The sequence below is a fragment of the Kryptolebias marmoratus genome, linkage group LG10 (assembly GCF_001649575.2).
Source record: "Kryptolebias marmoratus isolate JLee-2015 linkage group LG10, ASM164957v2, whole genome shotgun sequence".
Classification (NCBI taxonomy): Eukaryota; Metazoa; Chordata; class Actinopteri; order Cyprinodontiformes; family Rivulidae; genus Kryptolebias; species Kryptolebias marmoratus.
This window is the reverse complement of record NC_051439.1, coordinates 13,740,819-13,762,544: the sequence shown is the minus strand read 5'-3', so window position 1 is coordinate 13,762,544 and position 21,726 is coordinate 13,740,819. Positions and strand designations below refer to the sequence as shown.

Below are 21,726 nucleotides of genomic sequence, written 5' to 3'. Positions count from 1 at the left end.
TGACACAAAAACATAAATGATGAAGTTAAAGAGCAAAATATATCAAGATGTTTTTATTTATATTCTTTACATTGGCAATCTTCATCGCTTCTGAAGCTCAAAGATCTCTGCAGGGTGATCATTTGCTGGCGTAGGCCATGATCTGCTCCTGGAAAGAGAGAGAGAAGAAACAGGAATTAAAAGACTGCAACCTTCGAATCATGCTTTTGAGAACCCTGTTATGAGTGAGTGGCACTTCAAACCCTAAACAGGACCTGTAAACTTCTGAACTCGGCGTTTAATATGGAAAAATGTCGCTTTAAAACTCGATAGTGAAACGCCTTCGCCACCAGTTACGGTTATGTTGGTCTGAATCACTTAGTAGGAAATAAAACCGTTTCACATGAGTGGTCGGTAATAAAAGGAGTGTGAAAACACGAGCCAGCACCACTGTCCGCTGCCCGAGGGCCAGCCGTGCACCCCACCCACACACTTTTGGTAACACTAAATTTGGGGCTAAACTTAGATGCCATAGTAGTAGGTTCAAACTCTTAAAATTATAGACACTGCTACAGTAAAGCTCCGTGTAATCAGAAAAAGAGGGTGGAGGGTGGGGTCGTGGTGTGGGCGGGGCTTCGGCTTGATAGGTGGATTGATTGGATCCGAGTGAGGTCCAGGTTGGCTGTGATGTTGCGGAGTTGAGGCTTACTTTTAGAGCCGGCAGCATGTTGGTGGCCTGCAGACCGAAGGTGCGTAGGAGAACCACAGGAGCCGCGTCGGTGGAATAAAGTCGCTTCATGAGGTCGACTGCAGCCATCATGGGCAGATTGTGGCGCTGACGTTCAGTCTCGTACTCTAACAAGTGCTGGATCGCTCCTGCACAAACAGAAGTTAACGTAATGTGTAAGCCTGTGTTTTTATATTAAATCTGTGCATTCAGAGAAAACGCAACTTCACGTCGCATGACATGATTTTTATTTATGAAAAAAAACAAACAAGCCGCAACGTACAACCTGCTGCTTTCTAAAAGTTAGATCAGTAAAGTGTGTTCAAGCTGTGGCAACAGAAAAAAGCTTAAAGGAAACCACCGAGTTCTGGTTCCTTCTCCTTCACTCACCCAGGTCCTTCCCATTAAAAGCTGCCTGGCTTAAGATCTGTGTGAGACAAGCCACATCCCCAAATCCCAGGTTGGCTCCCTGACCCGCCAACGGATGGACGCGATGAGCTGCATCTCTGCAAATATAACGCGGCGTCCACAATCCAAACCCTTTCAATGTACTTTATGCTGCTTCGTGTCTTTTAAAAGTGTCATTAAAATGAGAGCAAACTGCTTTTTAAAAGCAGGAATGTGAGGTCTGTTACTCTGAGTGTTATCATCTTACCCGATGAGTGCCACCCTGTGCCTGATGTACTCTGATGCGTGACCCATACCCAGTGGGAACATGACCCTGCTCTTCGGGCCGATCCCTGCCACGCTCGGTGGAAGCTGTCGAGGTGAACCTGCTGACGGCATGATGGCCGACAGGGCGCCCCGGAACAGAGAGCCGGCTGTCTCAATTAGATCCGAGTGGCTCTCATTACTCCACTGTCCGTGAGCACACACACACACACACACACACAGACGTTCCAAAAGGAAAGAAAAATGGCCAGAAGAGAAAGAAAACAGACATTATCCTTTTTTGTGGACAGACAATTTAGCTGACACAGGAGCAAAGCTGAACTCCAGGCCAGCAAAAGTGCTCCCCCACCCCCCTTTTCCTTCCTAACTAACTGGTTTGGCAGGGACCTCGGGAGCTGGGCTAATTAAAAGAAGATGCCGGCCAGGCTATGGAGTTGAATTAGCTCTGTTTGAAAAACATTCCATGCAGTAATGGTCGACACTGGGAGACCACAGGTTTAATTAGCAAACCAGGCCTGAAACCAAACGTGACTCAACCGTGGTGACCCCATCCATCAGCAGGCCGAGTAAAAATAGCCAGCTTGGGAAAATGGAGCTTCTCCAAACATGAAAAATAGATAGGTGTATCATTCCTGCAGGGAAATAATATTATTGTGTACGGACTGGGCTAAACAATGACCGAGTTGTTTGTGTGAGTCACTCCAAACAGCTCAACATGTAGGTGTTTGGAGAATCCCTGCACACAACTCCAGAGGTCTCGCAACACCTTCCTGACGGAGCTTAAACGTGACTGTAGATGCAACGCCAGCGGTCTGAAGGGCACAGCGGGACTCACGAAGGCAGAGTTGATGGCGTCGACGAAGCTCTCCTCGTCCAGCTCGAGCAGCTCCTCTGCAAGCCGAGGGCTTGTTGACCACACCAGAGAGCTCTGTGTGTCCGACAGCTGCAGTGAAAAGAGACGGAGGGTCAGTGGAGTTGAAAGAAACAAACCTGACAGGTGGATTCTGTGCAAGAAAACGGTGCTTTTGCAAAAGGAAATATAGATGCATCACCGGTAACATGGCTATGGGTCCAGTCGGGAGGAATCTTTGCCATGCAACATTGTTCTCTGTAGGCTGCAACACATAAATCAATGTATTTATTTTGGTTGCATTGTGCTGTAGAGCTTTATTTCACATAAACAGAAAAAAGGAAACATATTAAAAATGTGTGTGGGACATATTTCAACTCATTTGGTAACCCATGAAAAGACAAAACTTGAATATTTCAGCATGTTCATTTTGTGTAGACCCATTAAAGGCTACTGCTCACCTCCGACAGGTGCAGCACTGCAACTACAGCAGACTGATCGTAATTCCACTTTACTGTGGGAATTCCCAACCCTTGCCTCACCATGGAGTTCGGCCCATCAGCACCGATCTGCAAAACAAATAAAAAGTAAAAAAAAAAAAAACCAAAACATAAAAGGCAAGAGAGACAAAAAGAAAAGTGGCTTTTATGAGGGGATTTCATTTACCAGAAGCTTCGTTTGATGAGTCTCCCCATTTGCCAAAGTGACCTGCACCCATGGGATGGAGTCTGCTGCGTGGTGGAGCATGGGCCATGTGTACTTCACCACCTTCGACTTGTACTTAACTTGCACGTTATCTGACGACAGTAAAAACACGAAGCACGTGACCACCCCGTGAAACGGGCCAAAAGGAAACGGCGCTCTTTAAAAATAAAATTTCAAGATGTGTGACTTTTTTTTTACTTCAAAAGGGATAAATTTGGCCCTGGGAATGAATCATCTTACTAAATCTGAGCTGTTGCTACTTTTCTTTTGAAAAAAAAAAAAAAAATGAAAGGAAAGGATGGCTAGCCTGCAGCCAAAGTGGGGAAAGATCTATAAACCACCCCATAAAACACCACTGGTTTCCCTCGCTGGCACGTGCTCACTGCCAAGCTTCACATTTGACAATCTCCTTAATGGTCTCGGCCTGCCGCATTACACAGACTAATAGTGTTTATCTACCAGCATGCCACTCTGCTCTTTAGAAATGCTTCCAGCTTCTTAGATTTTACACTAAAAGCTGCCCCTAGTCCTAAAATATCAGCAGCTGGACACCCCACACATGGTAGGATTCTGAGGTGGCTCGTGCTGACTTGGAGCGGGACCCATCCGCAGAGCAGCTACTGGTTCCTGCAGCGCGGATGTTGGATATGGCTTTTCTGTGATCGGAGTGCAGGGTAACATTTAAAACAGCTGGCAGGGGCAGTTTTCATGTACTGCATCTTCTGCAAAAACAACACGACGGCTAAAAATGAGAACAGAGAGCAGGAGCGGACACATGGAGGGCACATGAGGCAAAAAACGTGCGGGAACCACACGTCCTGTTTGGTGCAAAAACGTCCAAAAAACCTGTTTATAAATATATCAGTCAAAGTGTCATGCACATAGAAGAGCCGAGTTTTAATTGTGAACCTCAGAAAAGTTGGTCAGATGTCAACGGGAGCGCAGCGCTTCACGCTGTCAGTGACTTTGTGTGCTGGGAGGTGGCAAAGCTCGAGAGCACATGGCAGCTTTAAATAGGTCACTGGACCACTTCACGTGTCCTCGGAGGGTGCCAAGGTGCCGCAGTTTCCAAAACTTGAGGAAAAACATGGATGGATCCAAGAGCTTGTCTTTAAAAACAGTTCATAAGGCGGGAACACAAATAAACACAACCTGAGGACAGGAAGGAATATATGTGGCGACATTAGGTGCCAGAGTCGGAGCCTATTAGGCAGACGGAAAAGAAATAACGCTACTGTGTGGACGGAACGCCATGTTTTATTCATGCTTACCGGACAGAGTGTCCAGCTGCTTGGTGATGGCGGTCACAACGATGTCATTCTCCACAATGTATGCCATCTCGTCAAGCAGGTCCTCCTTATCGAATGTGATCAGGGCATCTGAGCAGGCATCCCAAACCTAAATGAGAGACTCATTATGCCTGCGGTTTACAAGTCTATGCTTAAATAAATTCCTTTTCTCTATATAGAGCTGGGCAGAGAGGCGACATTTCATTGAGCTGAACACATCAAAGTTACACCCAAAGCGACGAGGGTCAGCGCCCCGCTTGACTGACAGCTGAATTCACCCCAATCCAACCCTGTGAGGTCGGGGATCTGAATTATATTTCGTGATGCGGATCGTCTTTGTCAAACATTTACTTGGAAACACAAATAAAAAGTGACATGTTTGTAAACACAACGGAGTAAGTCAATATTTATTCACAACTAAAAGTGGCATAATTGAGATATAGTCTCAGGCTACTGGAATACCGACCTTGTTTGAGTCAAACATGAAAAGTGTTTGTACAAGGTTAATCTGCTCCTGGGGTGTAACTATGGTGACAAAACCCATCATTCTGCAGTAATATGCTGCCACACTGCTTTTTTCCAACTTGCCATAAAGTAGGGGGATATACCCCGCAGTAAACCCACTAATGGTAGTTGGTTTGCAACTTGTGATAAGTGGTTGGGAAGAAGGATTTACTGAGACCAGCCCAAAAATTGTTTTGGTTTTGTTAAATGCTGGTGAAATTATGCCTTTTTGGGGCCGAATAAGTTATTGCTTTTTATGCAAGATTTAAACAATATTCCCTGTGACTTTATAGCAAATAAATGTGTGAAAACACCACTTGTCTCCTCCTGATGCCTAGTTTAAGAAGAAGGGGGACTTTATAGCGTAGAAACGTGCTATTTAGAGATGATGTAAAGTACATACTTTCCAGCTCCATGACTGAGATGTATATGAATGAAATTTGGTGGCCAAACAAGCCAAAACAGTGGCAGAGGAGTGAAGGTATAATGGGAGAGGTACACTACCATAATCACTGTAAAGCACTGCATGATGACATATTGGGCCCAAAGAGAAACCCTGCGGTCAAGTGTTTGGTACACACCGACCACATCTTACAAGAGGGACCAAGTCTGCGCCCACAGCCGTAAAGTGGGCTCACTCTGCAGCAAACAACCGCTCTCCTAATCTTTCATCTTCTCCCCGTTGTTCACATGCGTCTTCGTAATTAGAAGATGGCGAGCGGAGGTACCAATTTGAAACATCAGAATGATTTACGCTTCATAGAAAACATGGCTTTAATAAATAAAACTTGCACAGTCAGAGGGCCATGCAGTGCTTTGAATCTGCCAGGCCATGGCCTTTTTTTAAATATACTTCGAGTACAGTTGGTACTTAGTGTGCCAGAGGCTCTGCAAAGCTACTGAACAGACATAAATTGCGCATAGGAATGAACAAAATGCATGTTACACGAAACCACCTTTTGCTATTTTAATGCGAACAATTACATATCATATACTAGATTATATGATGCTGTATTGTGTTGCTTGCTGATTAATCCTGATGACTGAGTAGAAGCTGAGTGTCACAGAGTTTTCTCTCCACTAATTGCATGGTGCCACAACTGATGGATGACAGAAATACATATAGTGCGCCAGTAAATCTGAAAGTCTGGAGGACTCGTTAGTCAAATTTTAAGTTGTGTAACAGAGGAATTTGGGGAAATATTTCACATTACTGAGTTATTCCAGTCTTAAAGCGGTATTTTTCCAAACCTTTGAAAACGCCAGCCAACGCTAGATGCTTTGTCCTTTTTCTTTTCCATACGTAAAATAAAACAACCTGTATTAATGAGAACAAAATCAACATACCTGCATTCTTGTATAGGGTTTGCATCTCATCTTTGTGATGTGTTCCCATGCTCCTATACCTGGGAAATAAGACTGTGGTCATCAGATAATTCATTAATAATCTGAGTGTGTATTAAGCACAAAATGTAGCGTTAGAAAAGTAAACTTGTGAACTCAGAATCAAGCCTGAATGAAGGTAAAGCTCACACATCAGCTTGAAGAGGAACTTGTTTGGAAACTTGACAGCAAGGTCCAGAAATGATTTATTTTTCTCTAACTGGAGGTTTGCTTTGGTTCTCTCCGGGATAAACTAGGCATTAGCTTACCTACATATATATTTTAAGTGATTGCTGTTTGTAAAAAAAAACAGAGGAAAGGTTGTGGTTCTATAAACAAGTTCTCTGTTAATCTTTAGGATTTTGTACAAATGCCATTGGAGGACAACAACCTCCCAACCAAACACAACGTTTCACATTTTACTCCTTTTTTTATATAGAATATTCTAAAAACAATTGTCTACTTCTCTATCTGTACCCAGTTATAATTGAATAAAGTCCATAATCTCAAAGACATCTGTAAAAGGAGGAGGTAAAGGTCCATTCAAGCAATATTACTACTCTGCTCAAACTTTACCTTGTTGTGCAGCTTTGATATAAAACATGTAAATTATACATCAAAATGTTAAATCAAAACAAAGGCATTTTTGTCTCCTTTCAGCCAATGTTTCTCTCACTGCTGTTGTACTTACAGTTTTCTCTTAAATCCCCCCCAGAATGCAGAGTGCACACCCAAGCTTACAGAGACTTCAATTATATTTTAGCTCAAAATATCCTCTACAAAACTGGACGTAAAAAAAAACTTTTGTCATAGATCCATAAAACCCTGTAGAAACCTAAAAACTCACCACCAGTCTTCTGTCGCTTCAGGAATTTTTAAGACCTGACATAGTTTTTGCACAAGGACTGATTATTTGAGGCTTAGTGCATTTTTTTTCTGCTTCTCATGAACTTGGTAGTCAGGGAGTGACAGACACAGGAGTGTGGTTACTATAGTGACCATAATGAGCCACCAGCAGCAGCTTCAACATTTGTTTTGATCTTGGTTCTCTTTACACTGCATATACAGTTCATACATCAAAATGGAGGTATTTTTTATAAGCTTAGATTATTACAAAGTTATTTTGGAATTTTGTACAGTCGCCACATTGGGACGCTTTGTGTTTTGGAATAACTGAACTGTAGATATAAATCAGAATACATGTGAACAAATGTATGTGTCCTACAGTTAAAGTTTGATTAAATTTCTGGGATAATAAAATGCATGAATTAAAAAAAAAACTATGCAAACACTTTGTTTAGGGAACCATCAAGGTCTTTAACAAACCTAAATGTCTAATGCTCATTTCCCCAGGCTTTGACTGTTGCTGAGACATCTAACAGTCAGCAAAACCCCAGACAGCCTGTCTCATCCCTAACTTATCACGTGAGGCCATTTAAAGGTCACACACACACCAAACTTATCAAGAAAGTGACTCAAGGACAGCTTTTTCATAAACCGTTAGATAAAGCTGTCTGTCGGTGTCAGACGGGGTGCTGTACCGCTGAGGAGAGTGGCGGAGCCTGGACTGATGGAGCTGACTCTGGTGCTGTAGGTGTCAGGAACCTTGTCCATCGATTTCTTGTGGCCAGCTTCAAGCAGCAAAATCTTCTTTCCTGCCAAGTTGGAATCCATTCCTGCGAGGAAATAAATACTTTATCAAAGTGTCTGGTAGAGGCTACAATAGGATGGGTAGTAATAACGGTACAAACACAGTACCATTCTATTATTAGATTTTAGAGAGTGATAACTCTTTAGGACTCTCTACAGAGCATAATATATTGCTTTTTTACACGTTTAAATGCAATTTGGCTAAGTTACTGTAAGTCACACTCACCTAAAGAACATGCCATCGCAGATCCAACCATCCCTCCACCGGATATAATCACATCATAAACCTCATTCTTGCCTGAATCTCCCTTAGGTTCAGTACACGCAAGTCCTCTCCTGATATTTACAGCAGACAAGTGTTTTCCTGCTATGAAACGTCGCCCAAGTCCATTCAGGACCAGCGGCGCCTTTGTGAGCTTGTGCATTATTCTGCCTCACGTCTTTTCACATGAAGCGCTTCAAACGGAAGGAAACAGTCCAGCCTCTGCGTCTGAAGGCTGTCACACAGCACTTCAAGCACAGTTCCCCTTGAATTCGTCCTAATAAGAGCAGCTGTGCCCTCTCTGTAATACAGCCATGTTGTGTTGACAAACTGCAGTGCAGATGAAAAACTTCCGGGTTATTGTCCAATCACAGCCGACGTCTCTTACGTCCGGTTGTTGCTGCGTCTGACCACAAACGGCGCTAATGCTACCAAAAACACGCATTTGATTCGCTTCGGGCGAGATGCAAACTTTACCTCGACGAATAGCACATTTACTTCAACAATTAGGGAGTGATATAAACTACAAGAGTTTGGAGGACTCTTCGACTCCGAAAAACGCTCTCTTAAACTCGTCTGTTCCCAGGTTTGATGCTCATTGTTACTTTCGAGTTAAATTTTCCCGAGTTAAATGCCAATTAATTGCTTTTGAGCGTCAGGAAAATTGTTAGATGGGCGTGTTCTGTTGTAAAATAAAGTAGAGAAACTTAGCTTCGCTGACGGTAATCACGTAGAACCGAACGTTGAAAGCGTCGGTGCGTGGTTGTCATAGTAACGGGTTACACTCGCAGTAAAATGTGGCTCAAAACCTTTATTATCAGTAAATGACACTTGTTTCACACTAAAAGACTTATTCACCATTTACTAATATATATTACAATTTCTAGTGATCAGCTGGTCTCCAGGTTTTCTGAGGGCCTTTTAATCCAGGATAAACCTAACGCAGGACCTGATAGAGCCAACCATCCTTCAGGTGATCGGCACACAATTTCACATTTGGTATTTTTCACAGCTTTAACTTCGGAAATATGAACAAATGCTGTGTTTGTGACAGGCTGTTATAACTACAAAATGAATCTAAAGCTCCAATTGGAAATTAGTTCCTTGCAAAGTAGTTGGTTTTTTATGTTTAAAAACAGCTCTGTTTCATCCCTTGACTTTAGGAGGCTCCTTACAGCTAAATTATTCATAGGTCAGTGGCTTTAAAAAAAACTTTTCTCTGAAAAAATAGTCAGGTACAGAGTGGCTCAGTAAACCCTAAAAAATTTCCAGAATCGTCTGGTTTCTTGGAGTAAAATAAAAAGAAATGAGGGCTAACTTAAGAATTTTCCACAGAACTGAGCTTACTGTAAAATCTGCAGTAATCTCATCACTTTAAGTAAGATATATGTTGACTTTGTCTCACCTATTTTTTTTTGCTTGTTGGTGTTTTAAAATCCCAGAGAAGAGAAAAATGTCAAAGTGTGACACCCTGCTGGAAGATGGGCTCCAGTCAGAGATACTCCTCCAGCTTCACCTCCAGACTATGAGAAAGGCCCTTCGGCAGCAGCTGCAGGAGACAAACAGGAGACAGACAGAGGAGCTGGACAAAAGGGTTTATCAGAACTCTCTCTTGTCAACAAATGCAGAGGAGAAAGAACTAAACCGTAAGCCTATGTATGTTTTCCCAAATGACAGCTCTGCTTTGTTACTGTTCGGATAAATCTATTTAAGACAGTTCCTCTTTTTCAGGTCTGTGGGAATGAGGAGATCCACTTCTGTATCTGCTCTGACTTCGGACAACGAGGCCTCCAGTAAACAGAGGCCTAAAGCGCGTTCACCAAACCCGCAGGGTCGCTCCTCCGTGGCTCAGCCGTGTGAGCGCTTTGCTTTGTCCAAGACAACACAACAGCTCAGAGAGGAGGAGGACGAGGCTGAGTGCAGGAAGAAGTTCTACGCCGTCCCCGTTCCCGTCCGTGTCGTTCGGCCCATCTACCAGGAGATGATGGAGCGCCGGGAAAAGGAGAGGAAACAGGGCTGTGAGCGGAGGAGGCTAGTCCTGCTCTCTGCTCAGAGACCTTTCAGCTTTCAGGAAAGAGAAAAGAACAAAACAGAGACGCTGATTCAAACAAAAAACCAAGTTCCCAAGAAGAACATTTGCGTTACAAAAACACACAAACACATAAAGGATTCAGCTAAATTAAAAGGTGGGTTCTTTTTTTCTGCCAGAATGTTTAATTGTTTAGATTAATGTGAACACGTGGAGTAAATAGGCCACTAATTCTGAAAGTTATTGGTTTGTGATGCTTTGTGGCCTTCAAAACATACTTGTAAACAAGCCACAAAAAGTTATAAAGTGAATGTAATTTATGTATGAGCTGCATTTTGTTCTTAGATGGGTATTTTTTTAGACTCTCAAACAATTAATGATCAATTAACAGACTTATAGAGATTAAAAAACACTCATTATCTTCAGCTGCTTTAAATCTTATTTTGCAGTTAACAGAACACAATGTAGTCATGTTATATTTTGGTTTTATAATCTAGTTAAATTTACAGCTAAGTTGTGTTTAATGTGGTTATGACTGATGCTCAGTTTACTGTGACATCTTTATAAAATGTTATTAACACAACAAGAAGAAAGATTTAACCCGTTCAGATGCAGGGCTTTTGTTGTAAGACTTTATTGTTTGTTTTAAGCCATTTGAGAGGTTAAACTTTGGTCTTTAGTTCAAAATGTTTGACTTTTTTCACGTTTTCCAAAAATAATGAGAGTTTGTAAGATTTAAAAGATAAAAGTATGGATAAGTTGTAATGGAAAAAACTGAATCGGTTTGCTGATTTACACAGATTTGATGGGTCATGATTTGATAGGAATGAAAAAATTAATAAAAAACTATAACTATAGCTTCTAAAACAAATTAAATTTCTTTGCTTTAAGTCACAAAACATTGAGTTTAGGTCCCGCTTTATTGCCTACTACATTGTTTTGTTCTTTCAGACTCCAAATGTTATTTTATTTTGAATCAGGAGCCAATATATGAATGACAAAATGTTTTTTTTTATATAAATCAGAGCCTAGCTGTGCCTGTTGCGCCTCACACAGAGACATTTGTCTGTAGTTTTTACAGACCAGGAGGAAGTTCGCAGAAAGGCCAACAGTCAAACGAAAACACTGCAGGAGAATCCGCCTCAGACCCAGGGCCCCAGAATCTGCTCCGCCAATCCCACCGGGCAACAAAAGCTGGGGTTCTTGAACGAGAAGCCGAGCTTCCAGCCGAAAATCCTCCGCAAGGTGCCAAACTTCGTCCGGCTGCACAGGGCCCTGCAGACAGAAGCGCTGGACAAACCGCAAAGGAAAGACGCGACAAAGTGTCAGCCCTTCTTCCTGAGGACGTCGGCTCTGCCTGCGAGGAAGAGCGTGGAGAGCCCAGAAACCTCACAGGTAAAACATCCTTTAAGAAGAAGAAGGTAGTAAAATGTTGTTTTATTTTTATATAAATGCTTCAACTGACTGGATTCCCAGAACTACATAAAAAGATGACAGCTAGAACGCCAAAGATGGTTTCATGTTATAGTTTTGCATCACTTCTTTACCAGAACAATATTATTAATATCATTTTATTTGCAGAGGATAACAAGACACTTGACTTCCTTAAAGCCTAGATAGCTGTTTTTGAACATTTTAAATCTTAAATTTCACAAGCAGCTGCTCATTCTTATCATCTATAAAAATATTTTTTATAATGTTTTCCTACAGGGTCTCAGCTTTTATAAGCGCTTTTCCTAAAATGTTAGAGAAGAGGGTGACCAGGTTACAGTTTACTTTTCTTTTACTGTCCTTTGGAGCAAAATGTTTTACGACTAAAGATTTATTGGATGGTTTAGGTTCTTGTAAGTTTTCTTTGTTATTTTTTGAGGCAGCTGTGGAGCTGGAATGCTATATAGGATATGTTCAGCCATTCACCTTCAAAGACGGGATATTCCTCTTCCTAAAACGGTCACATTTTAGTCTCCACATTATAATTTTTGACTCAAACCCCATGTCCACAGAGCCCTATATACAGCCATGTATTTTTTATTGCGTGGCTCAAACAGCAAAATATATATTTTTTGAGATTTGCAGCATTTTTTTTTGTCTGACTGGATGTTTCACACGAGGGTATTAAAGAGTAAATATAACCATAGCAGTAATTGGGTAGGAATAACAGTAATTTACACCAGTCCAAAATAGCAGAGAGAACTTTGTGATCTGTTCAAATTTCTTCCTGTCGGGCTTTCATGTATTTTTGGGACTCAGCCCAAAATTATCCAATCATCTGAGCTTTTCTTTATGACACTTGTCAGACATTTTGGGGCAAAATCTTCTCAAATTAAGTAAAACTGTATTTAGATGAAGACAGGAAACCCGGGATGAACTGTGGAACAAGTCAGTAGATTAAAATCACTTATTTCTCTAAACCGCTTTCTGCTTTTTCTAAATTCAGATGCACACTGTGATTAAAAAAATATATCATTCTTTCTTATTTAGTTTTTTTCTTGGTAAATATTGGGCAAAGTTTCCTAGCTGGGATTATTCTTAAACTAATAGATGTTACTCCTAAAACCTGTTAAAAAGCAGTTTAATTTAGCAGAAGAAGCAAAAACACCTGCCGTTTTTAATGGAGTTACTGTAGGTTTATTTACTAATTGAACTTAAATGTTTGTCAGGTTTATTCTTCTGCAGGACTTTTATATATCAGATAAATTAGATTCAAACATCTTGCCTTTCTTCAACTTTTCCCACCAGTTTTAAGATCTGATGGTATCCTAATGTGCAACTTAACAACAAAAACCTAAAATCTGTGTTATATTATGGCTCCCTGCACGGGTTTTGTTGACCTTAATGATTTAAAATTCATTCATGTTTGTATTTTATGTATTATATCTGCTTTACTTAGACTATGAATAAATCCAGCAGTTTTATTTTTACCTAAACTCTTAAATATGCAGTGATGGATGTGGGCTCAGACATTAGGTTTGCCTTTAGTTATAACAAAACAAACAATGTTTAAAGTTTTTCTCTTTTTAAATACAGGTGCCTAAAGTCAGCAGAACCAGGTCACTTGGAGCCTTAACGCTGATACCTGCCGACACTCTCCCCACGTACATCACAGACGCCGTGAGGCAGCGCTGTGCGGCCGTCAGGTGAGCGTGCTCTGTTTAGGCGCTTCCTCTCTTTCCCTTTTATCCAGTTCCTGCACGCTAAGAGTGGAGTGATCTGACATGCGGAGTGCGTTTTGTCTGAGCAGAAAGTCGATGGAGTCAAGGGAAAGTAAGAATCAAGAAGCGGCGGACTGGTTGAGGAGCTACCAGATGAGATCTCAAGCCATGACGAAGGCTGTAGCATTCCACGCAAAGCTCCTGGACCCCCACAGCAGCTTAAGAGACGTGCAGAATGAAAATCTAAAGCGCCATCGGTTAGTCCTGGTCACCTTTTGCACCTCACATATTAACAATCTAATGTGCCTGCTGCAGTAACTGAATAGGTAACGTTCTCCTACTTAAAGGGAGGTTGATCAACAGAGAATGAGAGAATATAGGAGGGAATTACAAGACATGAAGGCCCGAGTGAGTGAACGGCCTTATCTGTTCGAGCAGGTGAAACAGGTAGGGAGCCAAGAGCTGAAGCGTCGCCACACAACGTATAAGACCTGAACCTCCATCAGCGTGACGCTTGTCTGTTTTTTAATGGCAGAGAAATGAAAAGGCCCGCGCAGAGCAGACATACAGGAGCAAACTGCAGAGCGCTGGCTTACAGGAGAAGTTTGTTGAAGAAACTGGAGGATCGTTCAGATCTGATGATGACGCAGAAACAAATGACAGCAGCACTGAAGACGAAAGGCAAAGCAGGTAAGCAGATTTTTCTGCAAGCTTTATTCCTCCGCTGTGTTATAGCACTGTGTACGGTACAATTATGAATAGCACTGCTGCCCGAAAGCCAAGGACTTCATGTGGTTTGGTCATGTTGCATTACATAATGTTCTGAACTCTTTCTGCAGTCTTTAGTGAAAAAAAAAAAAGAAGAAAAATGCCTTAGCCAAGAAAAAGTTCAACGTAATTACAATATAGGCATTTTCTAACCTGAAATGTCTGATTTAAGGGAAGAAAATGTAGACGACGGGGAGAAAATTGAAGATGTGGAAGAGAAGAGCGTGAAGTCCAGAGGGGAAGAAATGCCGTGATCAAAAAGGTTCGGGCCCAGCGGAGCTTTTTGTGGCCTCCCCACTAGAAAACAACGCTGTCCTCAAAAGTGATTCATGTCACAGCGAACACTAAAGACCTGATAGTTTACCACGTACACCCAGAAATTATAAAATTACAAAACATGTGAACTTTACTACCACAGATGTGGGGAATTACGACTAAAAAGACAGATTTCATAGAATTATAGATATTTATGGTATTTATTTTATTACAAAAGACGTTTTTTTGGAAAAACTGTAAAGATTTCTGAAAGACCGCAAAAGTTTATTTGCAGTTATGTTAATTATTGTGTTAGTTGTTTTGAACCATTGTTTCTATTCACTGATCAAGTTCACTGATAATAAAAAGTCAGATAAAAAAAAAAAAGCATCGAAAGCCAATCGTTTTTAAAATATGCAAGAAAGACCGTTTTGGAAGATTCTTCATGGTGACACGTGAGGCTGTCGGGACCGGGAACATCCGCGCTAAGCTTAGGAGCAGATTCACAAAGAGAGCAGTTTAAAATCTCGTTGTGAATCAAAAATAACCCGCGTGGGAGTGCGTCCAGTTTTTTGGGTGAAATTGCAAAACTGCCACCGATCTACAAACGGACACGAGCAGCTCGTTTCTGCCCAGAGCAGTCCAGCAGCAGCAGCAGCAGCCGAGCAAATCGTCCCAGAGCAGCTGATAATCACAAGTATTATTTAAAGCCTGCTCTTTGTTTAGAGTCTTTATGGATAGATGGGCTTTTAGGTTCACATGACATAAGACTTCACGCTTCATATTTGTCATTTTTATTTGGTGTTCAGGATCAAACAGCAAAGCCTAACATGGAAAAGAAAACTCTGCTGAGGGCCAAATATTTGTTTTTCTCTATGTCCTGAAATGTACAATTTAAAAAAAAAAAAAAAAAGATATTTTCTTCAGTGAATGGGTTAACGTTTTTAGTTATTTCCAGAGCCACTCTGCCAGCTACACAAACAGTCCTCGCTGTGCATCTGCCTTCACTCAGACCAGTGCAGCGGTCTGCTCCAAGCCTGCAAATCCACATCAAAAATCCCCGTACACTGGCCTCTGCTGTACTCTTGTGCTTTGACAGCTGGCTGCCAGGAATTTCAGAGATCATTTTTATGTACAAACCACATGGGAATGTCTGAATAAAAAAATAATCAAAGGGTCATCATGAAGATCAGTGTGCCTTTTAGTTACCTTCTGCTGGCCAGCGTGCCGTGCCTTAAAGCTTTTTGAGACATTTGTGGTGGTTTCGGGCTCTAAAAATCGTTTTGTGCCTACAGAGGTCTTAAAAACGGGCAAAAAAATGAGCCGTAATCATATTCAGCTTTGCCGTTTAGGTGTTAAAATAATGCAAAAATGTGACACATTTGCGCATTTTACTTTTAGGTGAACTAAATAATCAGGTTTCTGTCTTTGAACTCTCATATAACGCATGACGGAGCTTCAAGGGCTCCATCCTCTCAGGTTGTCATGGGAACGCTGTATCCTTCCCCACTCTGCCTTGTATTCCCCTCAGGAGGAAGCTGTGCACCTCCGATTCCCCCCGACGCGCGGCTGAAAACAAACCCAGTCCTTTCCAACCTGTTAGGTAACAACCTGAGCGGGAACCTGCATCGGTGAAACGTGTGAGGGAGCCGATTTAAACAAACTGTAGCTTTAAAATGTGTGTGTGTGTGTGTGTGTGTGTGGAGGCCGAGAGAAGGAGCAAACACGTCTCATTTAGATTGATGAGAGGCTGCAACGCTTGGCCACTGAATGTTATGATCACTGCTGTTTGAGGAGTGGCTCTGAAAAGGTAGATGAGCAATATAATTTCACCAAGGTGGTGTGTTCAGGTCTCTTATGATTGTAGTCTTTAAAATTCCCACGCATTTCATTTTGTAAATGTATGGGTGGCAAATGTAGGCAGCTGAGGAAACATCTCAGAATAGATGATAAAGGCCCTCAAATGGTTTGCACCAACAGTAAACCAGCAATTGTAATTTAATGTTCAGAGTGTGTTTTTTTGTGGTTATTTTGCTGTTCCTCATGATTTCTTGTGTAATGGATCCACTTGATTATAATGTGAAAGTCTAGCGGGAAAGTTTTGGTGTGCATGCGTGTGGACTATCGAGTCCTCGGTTCACCTGCAGGAGGAGCTGTGGCTTGCTGCAGCCTCTCTGGAGCTGTGGAGCAGAAGAGAGAGATCCCTTTTTCTCCTTCGGTGGCATGAATAATATCCCCAGTGCTGGAGAGAGAGCATATCAGGAGGCAAACGGGAAGAGGAGAGAGATAGCAGCCGCTGTGACAGATAAGAGCGTGGCAGAACTTGTCTTCCTGACTGCACCGTGGGCCAGGAGGAAGAGAGAACAAGTGGAGCAGAGTGTCAGGCTGCAGTCTGCACAGCAAAAAACACACTCACTCACACACAGAGAAACAGGCAGATCGCTCCAGGAGAAGTTCAGAGAGAGGACTGACCTCTGTAAGGTACAGTACAATCATTTCTCCTGCAGCCGGGCTACCATTTTTATGTCTTAAACATAACCAGCCATGTGATATTGCACTCAGTGTTCCAGGTGGGTTGGCAGAAGTTCTGCTTGTGGCTTCCCCCTCCGAACTGAGCCTTGTTGTCCTGTGGAGGAGTTGTGTGTCTACCCTGCAGAGGAAGTTGTCTCTGTGCTTGCAGGGACGATGGAGGAGCTCTCCGTGAAAGACAAGGAGCTGATACGAGACAGCTGGGAGAGCCTGGGCAAGAACAAAGTTCCTCATGGTGTCATCATGTTCACCAGGTAAGGCTCCAGCATCAGTCAGACGGAGAGGAGGAACAGTAAGAACACAAATTAGAAGAGAAGAAGTGTTTGAGGTTTTTCCAGTTCATTTGACCTTCTATTACTTCATGTTGTTCTGTTACAATTTTAGAGATTTGTGTTTTGTTACTTAATATCCTGTGGTGCCAGAACATGCATCCCAGGTGTGGAGAGCGAGATAAGCTTTGCTGCACTCTTTCCCATGCAGGAACCAGAGGCTTGACTTGTTGCTTGGCGACAGACCGCAATAATCCACAATTTACTTTGAGACAGCTGCAGCCAAATCAGACAGTCGCATGAGCAGTTTTACAGGCTGATTTTGTGTCTGCTTGCATTTTTGAACCTATGCCGTGCATAAATATATAAAATAGTGTGGTATTTGTCTGTGGTAGGTTGTTCGAGCTGGACCCTGAGCTGCTCAATCTCTTCAAATACAGTACAAACTGTGGTTCAAAACAAGACTGCCTCTCCAGTCCTGAGTTCATTGGACACGTCACTAAGGTGAGCACCGTCCCCCACAACAACTACAGAGGTGTTACAAATGGCTTTGTACCGTTTTGAAACTAGTTTGCCATGCATTTGTCACCGTAATTGCAGGTGATGCTTGTGATCGATGCAGCAGTCAGCCACCTGGATGACCTTCACTCCCTGGAGGAATTCCTGCTCAACCTCGGGAAGAAGCATCAGGCAGTGGGAGTCAGCACGCAGTCGTTCGCTGTAGGACAAGCACCTCTCGAAGAGCACCTCCACACGTGAGTGCGGTGTGGAAAGGTACTTTTCTCACTGTGGGTTTGACTTCTGCAGGTGGTGGGGGAGGCCCTTCTCTACATGCTGCAGTGCAGCCTGGGTCAGGCCTACACGGCACCGCTGCGTCAAGCTTGGCTCAACATGTACAGCATCGTGGTAGCAACCATGAGCCGAGGGTGGGCTAAGAATGGAGAGGACAAGGCCGACTGAGGCGCGCAGCGGGAGCTGCTGAGCATTTGCTGTCAAATCATCAATACGGTTGCCATGGAATAAGGTTGTGTAACTGCAGCATTGTGGCTTTGGCTGCTGTACATTTGCTCTGTGAGTTGGGTTGTTAAGCATAGCGAATGTATGGTATAGTTACACTTCAAATTCAGACCGACTGATTGCAGAGTTTGTTGTCTTTGCCGTGGATGTTTAGCTTCCATCCATTGCTGCTGTGGGAGTCTGAGTCTGACAGGGAGGTTTGTCTAAGTCTGGAAAGGAAGCATTGAAGGTCACTGCTGAGTCTTTTTGTACATAATAGCTTTGATATATATTTACTCAAACAATAACAGTGACTATAGTGGTCTTTGTGGTGTGTCTTAACAGAGCTGCACACTTGTGAAACAATATATATATATATATATATATACATATATTACATTTCAGCATCACACACTTCTCAAACTGTGACTGTTAACTGTGGTCAACAAAGGCAGCTCTTTATTCATCTGAAACACAGCGATACTTCAGACTTGTGGGACAATGCAATGTGATTTTACAGAAGAAAATCCGATCACTTTAATCCTGACTGTATGTGTGTTTTTATAATTAATGTTACACGTGATTTATTTCAGTCCATGACTGTGTTATTAGAATTTTAACCAAGTTTACTAAATGTTGATCAATAACTATTGACTAGAACTGTTATACTTTCTGATAGCTTTTTTTTTTCCAGTGATTTATGACTGTTAAGGTGTCCATGTACACCTTACTCAACGTGACGTGTGATGCTCTCCTCATTTGAGGTTTTGAGTGTGTCAGTAGGCGTCTAATGACTGTTAAAATCAAACCAATAGACTGTTACGTGATCTTTAGTGTTTGTGACTGTCAAGGGCAAATTGGAGGAATTGCAACAACTTTGTTCCTTGGCTAGCGGTTTCAGTTTGTTGTTAGTGTTTAGTACATTTGCTGTGTTGTAGTTATGCTCCTTAACTGCGTCGCTGTGGCTACAAATGTAGTATTAACTCGCCTTTAAAGGCGAGGATTATCAGAGTGGCCTGTGTTACTCAAGCATATGTGAACGTGAGGCTTTTTTTTAATGCATTACCACAGTTAATGTGGAAAAACTGTGTGCTGACTCTGTCCAAGACATGTATATTATTGTTGATACTGCCACGACACCGTATCATCCAGATATTTACCTTCACGATGAGAAAGCCACGTAACTTAAGAAAACAATGTGCCAAGTATTAGACACCAACACCACTCAACTGTAAATCCAAGCTACTGACATGTGGTTGTTATTTCTTTAGTCCGACTTTGTATTTATAAAGTTTATTTTTATATTCTGTACTGTATGTGTTGTAAAAGAGCATCCCTCAAATGTCAAGCAGCACATATTCATCTGTGGTATTACCTTAGTGTGTGAAGATTTTAATCAACCCTGCACTGATCGGGTTAGTTTTATCACAACTTGTATAACATAAAGGAATCATTCAGAGTTTTTGAAGTAGGGTTTTGTGAAAAGGTTAGGAACAATTAATATCTTACCTGTTGTAGATACGTTTTTGATGAGCTAATGGCTAGTCCAAGCGGGGCTCAGACCAGAGTGGATCGCTGCTGTCTTTAAACAACTCCAGTCTCAAACATTTTATAGCAGTTTATGCAAACTTTATAAACCTTTACACCACAGAAACATAATATTCTGTCTAGAAGTGACCCAGGCTGCACGGGAAGGGCTACAGCTAGCTGCTGCTGCCACTATTTGTGCTTACATAAAACTTTATCTTGTTCTGCGTATTTTAATAAAGACTGTCAGCTAGGAGATTTTATAATATGGTTTTACATGAGTCGAGCAGTCTGTAATGTAGATTATGCTCTAATAAAAGTAACAACACTTCTGTATATATTATTTAGTTATCTCTAAGGCAGAAGTAACATTACATTATTTGTAATTTTCTATACCCCTACAATATAAATTACCATGTACTGCAAAACTGGCAGTGTAAAGGATTTAAAAATGGTGTTCATGGAAATCTTTGAGGCTGGAGTTGTTTTAAGATTGCAGCGATCCAATCTGGTCTTGGCCCCATTTAGACTAACATTAGCTCCTTAGTCCAGTTAGAATTAAACTTTATTTTGTCAAAATAAGGTTTGCTCAAGGAAGTATCTACAACAGGTAAGATACTTACTGTTAATGACCTTCCTGGAGAACAGTTCAAAGGGTCTAAACTACTGCTTTAATGTGCAATCCTTATGGAAAAGTATAAAAACGGTTTTCTGCTGAACTGTTTTATCCATTCTGTAGTTTGACCAACCCACAGGTGTGATGTTTGTGACCTGCCTGTGTATTTATAGTGACTCTTTTTCTTAGTACCCGTTAGCAGCCCTATGCAGCTTGTTTCCTGCCACATTTGTTTTGAACAGCATTTTTAGGTCACATGACAGACAAAATGGTTTAACGTTTCGATGTGTATATAATGGGTGTGTCACTGTCTACCTCATCATTATCAGCTGCTATCGAACAGTGATGACTTCACCTAGTTATCAACCAAAAATGCACATTCTTGTTAGCGTTGTTACAAGCACGCAGTTGTAGTAAACGAAATCCCATCCAGTTTAAAGAAGAACATGCTATGTCTTTACCTAATACTAAATAAAGTGATCTGTGGGTATTTCACTTCTAAACGAGGTCCATGTTTTTCATCTCGTCTTGATCTGAGATTGTTTTTCAGACAACAGAATCCTCAGCTTTTCAAATCAATCACACAATGCCCGACTTCTTTCCCGCTGACAGCCCATCCAAGAGTTACATAAGATCCGAGCAGTGAGTCGGCTCATCGCCTTACGCCGCAGCGATGAGGACTCCAGGCACATCAGCACACTTCTTCACGCAGCTGCGCAACGCCACAACGTTTGCAGGATTCCGTCAGAACTCCCGACAGAGTGGGCTTTCATTTAAAATCGGTTTGGGAGACGGAATGAGGAGTTCTCTTAGTGCGCAGGGATCTTTTCTGTCGCACGCTGCTTGGCTGCTTCTCTGCACAAGTCACATCCACGAGTTGGCTGACTGTTCTGGTGCTGAAGTGGCATTTGACATGGCCTTAATCTGTCTCTCTGCACTGCACACAGTATCTGTCTGCACCAGAGCAGTCTGCTGGGTTTGTATTGCCTTCATGCTCCACGTCTCGGCACAGTTTGTCTCATCGCTGGGCTATTACGCCTCTAAGTCGATTAGACTGCAACAAAATCAAATAAACTGCTGCCTAAAAACTCAGCCGGTTATTACTTCCTTCACGAGCGTTTATTAATTAATCAGGTCCTATAGATGGTTACCTTGTTGAGTATTTGCCATGAGGGCTGTCGTCTGGACAGGAGTCTTAGAACAGACAACACACATTATTTTTAGAAAGTCTGCAATGTGTTTAAGAATCAAGAGGTATTGAATGTTGTCATGGCAACTGTTAAGTGATATGTGTGTGTGTGATCGAGGAGGAAAGCAAAGCAATGCTTGCTCAATCAATCACTCATCCTAAACCATACAGAGAGGAGAACCTCACCGCCGCAGCACAACCCTGCCAGGAAATAACCACAATAATCAAATTAGGCCTTTGGCTTACACGCTTGGAGCGTATAAGAGAATAGGAACTTCTTAAGCTATGTTTGCAGTCTGAAAGTAACCCTTATGTTTGCAGCGGGGAGGCTGAGACATTTTCTATTCCGAGCATCTGGGTAGGAGAGGGGCAGGC

The 21,726-nt window shown here is 42.0% G+C and overlaps 3 protein-coding genes across 5 annotated transcripts; 2 read left to right on the top strand and 1 right to left on the bottom strand.

Moving 5' to 3' along the window:
• Positions 1–38: 38 nt before the first annotated feature.
• On the bottom strand, positions 39–8,370 carry coq6 (coenzyme Q6 monooxygenase). The gene is made up of 12 exons (XM_017410468.3): positions 7,986–8,370; positions 7,651–7,785; positions 6,074–6,132; positions 4,205–4,331; positions 2,895–3,025; positions 2,690–2,797; positions 2,431–2,493; positions 2,214–2,321; positions 1,362–1,564; positions 1,097–1,212; positions 689–855; positions 39–148 (listed from the first exon to the last, which is right to left on the bottom strand). Exons 1-12 carry the CDS (start codon positions 8,182–8,184, stop codon positions 119–121), a joined length of 1,446 nt encoding a protein of 481 aa, XP_017265957.1. The 5' UTR covers positions 8,185–8,370; the 3' UTR covers positions 39–118.
• A 77-nt stretch (positions 8,371–8,447) lies between these two features.
• fam161b (FAM161 centrosomal protein B) lies at positions 8,448–14,638 on the top strand. 2 transcript variants are annotated; one of them, XM_037977776.1, is made up of 10 exons: positions 8,448–8,607; positions 8,909–8,994; positions 9,464–9,677; positions 9,753–10,207; positions 11,123–11,445; positions 13,078–13,187; positions 13,292–13,459; positions 13,550–13,649; positions 13,738–13,892; positions 14,143–14,638. In XM_037977776.1, exons 1-10 carry the CDS (start codon positions 8,486–8,488, stop codon positions 14,222–14,224), a joined length of 1,815 nt encoding a protein of 604 aa, XP_037833704.1. In that variant the 5' UTR covers positions 8,448–8,485; the 3' UTR covers positions 14,225–14,638. The 2 variants fall into 2 exon arrangements, with proteins under 2 accessions (XP_037833704.1, XP_037833705.1); XM_037977777.1 differs by lacking the exon at positions 8,909–8,994 and having other exon boundaries at positions 8,477–8,607.
• A 153-nt stretch (positions 14,639–14,791) lies between these two features.
• On the top strand, positions 14,792–19,982 carry ngb (neuroglobin). Of its 2 annotated transcripts, none has more exons than XM_037977778.1 (5): positions 14,792–16,706; positions 16,788–17,008; positions 17,419–17,527; positions 17,624–17,743; positions 17,831–19,982. In XM_037977778.1, exons 1-5 carry the CDS (start codon positions 16,449–16,451, stop codon positions 17,981–17,983), a joined length of 861 nt encoding a protein of 286 aa, XP_037833706.1. In that variant the 5' UTR covers positions 14,792–16,448; the 3' UTR covers positions 17,984–19,982. The 2 variants fall into 2 exon arrangements, with proteins under 2 accessions (XP_037833706.1, XP_017271837.1); XM_017416348.3 differs by having other exon boundaries at positions 16,588–16,706; positions 16,906–17,008.
• The last annotated feature ends 1,744 nt before the right edge of the window (positions 19,983–21,726 follow it).

Bases quoted from the DNA above. Each gene is read 5' to 3' on its own strand.
- fam161b (XM_037977776.1), top strand. From the start codon at position 8,486: ATGCAAACTTTACCTCGACGAATAGCACATTTACTTCAACAATTAGGG. The intron at 9,678-9,752 runs GTATGTTTTCCC...CCTCTTTTTCAG, and splicing joins GAACTAAACCGTAAGCCTAT to GTCTGTGGGAATGAGGAGAT. The intron at 13,650-13,737 runs GTAGGGAGCCAA...TTTTAATGGCAG, and splicing joins TGTTCGAGCAGGTGAAACAG to AGAAATGAAAAGGCCCGCGC.
- ngb (XM_037977778.1), top strand. From the start codon at position 16,449: ATGAATAATATCCCCAGTGCTGGAGAGAGAGCATATCAGGAGGCAAAC. The intron at 17,009-17,418 runs GTAAGGCTCCAG...TGTCTGTGGTAG, and splicing joins GGTGTCATCATGTTCACCAG to GTTGTTCGAGCTGGACCCTG. The intron at 17,744-17,830 runs GTAGGACAAGCA...TGACTTCTGCAG, and splicing joins TCAGCACGCAGTCGTTCGCT to GTGGTGGGGGAGGCCCTTCT.
- coq6 (XM_017410468.3), bottom strand. From the start codon at position 8,184: ATGCACAAGCTCACAAAGGCGCCGCTGGTCCTGAATGGACTTGGGCGA. The intron at 6,133-7,650 runs GTACAGCACCCC...CTTATTTCCCAG, and splicing joins CTCCGCCACTCTCCTCAGCG to GTATAGGAGCATGGGAACAC. The intron at 2,798-2,894 runs GTAAATGAAATC...TTTGTTTTGCAG, and splicing joins CTCATCAAACGAAGCTTCTG to ATCGGTGCTGATGGGCCGAA.